This window comes from Mus musculus, chromosome 11 (assembly GCF_000001635.26).
Source record: "Mus musculus strain C57BL/6J chromosome 11, GRCm38.p6 C57BL/6J".
In the NCBI taxonomy this organism is placed as follows: domain Eukaryota; kingdom Metazoa; phylum Chordata; class Mammalia; order Rodentia; family Muridae; genus Mus; species Mus musculus.
The window spans coordinates 88,290,409-88,296,408 of NC_000077.6; the positions used below are offsets into that span (position 1 = coordinate 88,290,409).

Below are 6,000 nucleotides of genomic sequence, written 5' to 3' on the forward strand. Positions count from 1 at the left end.
ACTCATTGTGGAAGACACAGCTGGTTGCCTGTCTTTGCTTGGGTATGAATCCCCTGGTGGTTCCAATATCGGGAGGCCTGTGTATCAGGGGAACTGGCTTGAGTGTGGTCCAGGAAGAGAAGTATGGCTGTGAAAGCCAACTTTGGGTTGGAAACCAACTGTGGTTGGGTTAGAGCCAGCTATAGGTTAGAAATGGCAGCCGGGCGTGGTGGCACACGCCTTTAATTCCAGCACTCAGGAGGCAGAGGCAGGCGGATTTCTGAGTTTGAGGCCAGCCTGGTCTACAGAGTGAGTTCCAGGACAGCCAGAGCTATACAGAGAAACCGTCTCAAAAAAAAAAAAAAAAAAAAAAAAGAAAGAAAGGAAGGAAGGAAGGAAGGGCTGGGAATGCCATTTTAACAGGACACAAAGAGTTCTCAGTTTCTTAGGGTTTTGTAGCTTCACAAAGAAGTGACAAGGAAAGATGGGCGTGGGTGTTATCTCTAATTCCCAAGGGAATGGGGTTTATACAATTGACAGAGGTGACACTTATGAATTGCAATGTATGTATTTCTTCCAATGGTCTTAGGAGACCTCTGTGAAAGGGTCATTCAATCCCCAAAGAAGTAGCCATTCACAGGTTGAAAGCCCCTGCTCTAAGGCAGACCACCTAAGAGCCTCAACCCATTCTGACTGAACTGGACTCTCAGAGGGGCGTAAGATTGCCTGGGTCTCTGTAAAGTCCCTCATGTCTCCCTGTCTTGTTGAGTCGCAGAGAAGCTGTGACAAGTTGAAAGAGACTGGGGCAGAGGACCCTGCTCACGATAGAATTCCAGGTCGTGGATGCTTTACTAGGTCTAAATTCCTTTCTCTTGACGTCTTGAAGGGAAGACATAGGTCAGCAGTTCTAATCCCTAAGAGATATGGGAGGGCAGGTGGAATGCAAGGCCTGACGTGGGACTTCCTGGCTCAGGGGAACACCCAGAACTTACAGATCCAATGTGACTTGTGGCCCTGAAGGCTCAGGAGGCCACTAGGCCTTGGTGACAGCATCAGCTTTCAGTTTCCTGTGGCTCCTAGAAAAAGGGGACTATGACGTCATCTTCCCAGTGGTCCTGGGAAGCACACTGGAGCGTCATTCAGCAACACCAGAGGAACTGAGAAAATGCTCTCAGTGCTGGCCTTCCTACTTTTGTGTCACAGCAATGGCTGTGACTTTTGCCATCCCCTGTGTGAAACAAAGTGGCAGAAAATGAGAGACAGGAAGGGAGAGGCCGGAAGCGGGGGAGAGACAGCAGAGGAGGAGACCAGAAGAGACACACCATTTCGTTCTCTCTTCTACCAATCTGGGAAATATTTATTGATGGAGAACCCAACAGGCACAAGGCCCTAGTTAAATACCCCACAGACCCCAAGCTGCTCCCTTCTGCTCCCCATCCCCACCCACTCTTAGGTGGAATTCCCAGGCTGCGGTTTCTCTGAAGGCCAGTAGGTGTCAATGTGTCAGCAGAAAAGCTAGGGGTGCCTGGCATTTGAGAGCCACCTATGAACCGAAATTCCATTTCTTCTGAGTACCACTGTTTGTGGGGCAGCAGGCAGGACACTTGAGGGTAAACAGGTTAAGGGACTCAAAAATCTCTGTTTGCCAGAGTTTACCGTGCCTAAGCAGATGGTAGACCCAGGTAACAGTTATAAGAGACAGAAGGAAGAGAATTGGGGGGAAGGGGTATGGAAGGCCTCGTGGGCCCATCTCTCATGTCACAGTTGGGGGGGGCGGCTCAGCAAGGGAAGACAACTGATGTAGGGCCACACAGCAGTTCCCGACTCCAGCTTTCCTGGCTCCTAGAAAAGTAACCACTTTTTCCATTCAACATTCCTTCTCAGTAAATGGAGTTTCTTGCAATTCAGAATTTCACCTCCATTTAGCTACAACTGTCCCTGCAATATGCCCCCTTCTGATGACTACTTGAGGCCACTAGCTAGTCAATGTCTCAGAGAAGGCAGCAGCCCTTATCATGGGCCCTGTTGTGCTAGAGTTGACTTATCCAGGCTCAGGATGGTTCTTCACTTCTGGGAGAGAGCAAGTTGGGAGCTTGAAGCTAACCTTGCTGGGAGTGTTTACACGATGGAAATCGGCAGCAGCTGCCCATCAGAGAGATTTTCTCTCCCAGGGACCTGTGTACTACAGCTCTCAGAAATGCAGAGAAGAAAACAGGGTCTCTAGGGGGAAAGGTGATCTACCAGTGAGACCTTGCTTCTAAGTGGTGAAGCCTGGACTCCAGTGCGGGAAGGTGGGTGATAGGCTGCTCAGAGATAAGAGACCTAACAACAGCCTTCGAGGTCACTTGGAAGTGGCAGAGTCTAGTTTAACCCCCGGGAGCTTACTCTGTGCTGTTCCACAGTGACAAAATAAAATATCAGAGGCTGAGAGATCTACAAAACAACAAAAACATTTGTTTCCCTGTAATTCTGTAATCCCAGAAGCTGGCAAGTCTAAAATCAGGGAGCTGGTGTCTGGTGAGGACTCTCATGCTATGCCTTCCCATGTGGAAGAAAGGCAAAGGTGGCAAGAGAAACAGAAAAGGGGTCAAGCAGAGATGATTACGGTAATGAACCCCATTCTAGAGATGACACCATCCATCTGATATGCTCTGCCTTCAAAAGCCCCTCACTTCTCAACGCTGATAGGATGTCAGTTTCAACATGAGGTGGGAAGGAGACAGACATTTAAAACTTGGCACTAGATGCTGCTGTGGCTGCTGTCCCAGGAAGGGTCATTGGTAGGATAGGAGAGCAGGAACCAGTTTGAAGAGGTAATTTATCTAGCTCTAGATGGATTGGCTTCAAGGTCGGTTGTTGGGGGGGGCGTTTATGTTTGGAGTCCCAGTGGGAGGTCTGGGCAAGAGACTGCAATATACAAAGGCAGAGTTTTGGACTGAGCCACATGTGGCTAGGAACATTTGCCTCTGTTAGAGTAACCAGGCAAAACCACACGATTTACCCGTATCCACAGACTCCTATCTGCCACCATCCAGGAACGTTGGGAAACATTACTTACACTCATTCCCTAGCTCCAGAATCCGGCAAGCACCCGGGAAGTTTTAACTGAATGAATATGAACGGCTCACTTTTATCCCTCGGGCATTTCTGTGAACCACCCTTTAAGAGCACACACATTTATCACAGTAAGTCGATCACCTATGCATTCTGGCATCATCTGGCCATTGCGGGAATATGGATATGGGATGGGATTACTCCTCTAGCATCTTGCACCATCATTTCTAAGAATGCCTTTGTCCTATTGGTGAGCCCGAGGAAGCCCAGACACCAGGCCGTGAAATCAGCTGTGCTCCTTATGGGGTAGGAGACTGCTCGGTCTTGGCAGCCTGTGAACCTGACCTGGCTTGCCTTGACTTAGCCAGTTTTCTCCACTCCCTCAGATTTGCCCTCGGGGTTAAAGGAACGCTTGAACGCCAGTTCTGACTGGGTGACCGATTAATGAAAAGCCTCATTTCAGGAGACTTGGGAAGCGCAGTAAATCTGTAGGTTACCAACAATATGCAAAATAGTGAACTGGGGGTTTTCTTTCTGATTGGCTGAAGGGTCGTGATGTCACAATGAGATGGGTCCAACGACTTCAAGTGATAGTGTTTCTAGCTCCCAAATCTCTGACTCAGTTTCTTGGCTTCCTCTCTGCAGAAGGAGATAATGGAAGCCCTCTTTCAGGCAGGGTCCATTCTTATGAAGGTGAATACCTTACAGGGCAAGAAGATGGTGGAAAGCGGGCTCCAGTCTGGGGACCTTTCCCTGTCTCAGTCATGGCCCTCCTACCTCCCTCTGCCGGCCGACTTGGAGATCCTACAGCAGAAGGTGGCCGGGGTACAAAGGGAGTTGGAGGACTTCAAGGAGGAGGCACTGAAGGCCATCCGTTACTTGGAGGACGCCTTCTGCCAGATGAGTGGCGTCCTGGCACAGCAGGAGGAGCAGGCGGCGCGAGTGAAGCAGCGGCTGAGGGAGGAGGAGGACCGAGGCATCGTCCGCAACAAGGTCCTCACCTTCCTCCTGCCCCGGGAGAAGCAGCTTCGTGAACACTGCCAGCGGTTGGAGAACATGTTGGTCAGGAGCCACAACCCGCTGCGAGCCATCAGGAAGAGCCAGGCGGACTGAGCGGCCCGCGCCCGAGTGTGCGCCCGAGCTGGCGGGCAAGATTGTTTTTTAATGGAAGGACAAACGCTAAGTCCCCATTTATTCCCCTTGCCCCATTTTTATTGCTTTCCTGCTACCAAAATAACACCATGCAGAGAGGCAAAAAAGACCTCAATATGGTTTTCGGGTGAAGTTCCGTTTATCCAGCCTCGTCAAGGAAGGAGGCCCCAGACACTATGTCAGACCTGTAACCATCCCCTCGAACTGTTTCCCGTTTGTAATGGTACGGTTGCTTGGATGTAGGGGCATTTTTCTTGAGTATTCTTAAACTGGTTGTGTTGAACAGATTTAACCTTTCTTTTAATGACTCCAGGCTTTCGTGATTTATCACTTCACAATTGGTTTCCTGAGACCTGTCAGTGTGTGTTCTATACCGAGACAGGTTGGGGGCTTAGTGAGAGAGAGGGCTTGCCCGCATCCTGAACTGGACTCAGACGGCCGGCTTTGTGTAATTCCTGACCTCGCCGTTTCAGTCTGCTTGCATAGTTGGACTATTGGTCCTCTCTTTTCCTTACTGCTTTGGTTCAACTCTGCTTCCTCTCCATTTACCCCGAAGACAGGCTGCTCCGTGGGGTGAACCTTGTTAGGTTTCTGATGGTGGAACTCTCGGCTCGCCACTGCACTCAAGGTGACATCTATAAGTTCGCACAATAAAACAGTGAAACTGACACCTTTATTTGACTCTCTGAACAGTAGTTGCTAGGGTGTCTGGCCATGTATCAAACAATGCTCTCCCCCCCCCCCATTACTGCCTGCCCCCACAGGTATCTCCTGAGGGCAGGACAGCACTTTTCAAATAGTCAACTAACCAGCAAACCCCAAACACTCTCTTATGTGCTCTCTCTGTGTTAACAAATGGCTAGTGCTCCAAGCCCAGGCCCCGAGTGTGTAATCATTTACAGTCTTGCAGGCTCACAATCCCCTGAACCAATCAGACTGTTTTTGGACTGGCTCCTTCTGGGGTACTGGAACAATCACTTGCGTGTCTCGAGGCCATTAACAGTCACTGTGACTTGTGTTTACAATCAGCCCTGGGTTCACCGATTCATATATTATTTCTCCGGCCCCTCCCAAAGGCTGCCACACATCAAGTCTTTGGGGTCTGGTGGCCAGAGGCGACACTGAGCAGTTGGGTGTCTCTAGTCCAGGGTTTGCAACCTGGTGAGTGCCCTCTGACCTTCGGGTGCAGTCTTGTTCATTCTCCTCCTCTATTCAAATATTTGGGTCCCCTTGAGTCGGCCTCTGCCAAAGGACCTTGCGACCCTTGGCTAAGCACAATATCCAGCTATCAACCGTCTTCCTAGAAGGGCTGTATCTCTGCTCTAACTATAGGCAGCTTCTCCTCTACTTTAGCTGATGTAGCAACTGAGTTCAATCAGCAACAGTAGTATTGATAATCCCACGATAGCTGAGAGTCATCAGGCCTGGTATATGCTGCCACATACTTCACCTCAGCATCATGAGGACTTAGGCTGAGTAACTTGCCCAAGATCAAAGCTGGCTGACTGGGGATCTGAACCTAGCACTAGCTAGCTCTTTTAGAGCCTGTGCTCTTAGCTGTCCTGGAGAGTTCTGGAAAGCTTTATGGGTTTCTGATAAATGCCCCTTAGTGTAGGTGAAACGTTGCTGAAATTGCTGAGGTTAGCTCTGGAAGAAGGGAGTGTTTCTTAGAGGAGAGTCCCAGACCACTAAACCCTGGAAAGAGACAGAAGACAGACAGACAGACAGACAGACAGACAGACACACACACACACACACACACACACACACACACACACACAGAACTAGGAAGGTTATTAGAGGTCTACCCTATCT

The 6,000-nt window shown here is 49.7% G+C and overlaps 1 protein-coding gene across 1 annotated transcript; it reads left to right on the forward strand.

Annotated features, from left to right (window-relative positions):
• Positions 1-3,634: 3,634 nt before the first annotated feature.
• On the forward strand, positions 3,635-4,853 carry Ccdc182 (coiled-coil domain containing 182). Its single transcript, NM_028859.1, has one exon. The coding sequence runs from the start codon at positions 3,688-3,690 to the stop codon at positions 4,144-4,146; it is 459 nt and encodes a 152-aa protein (NP_083135.1). The 5' UTR covers positions 3,635-3,687; the 3' UTR covers positions 4,147-4,853.
• Positions 4,854-6,000: the final 1,147 nt, after the last annotated feature.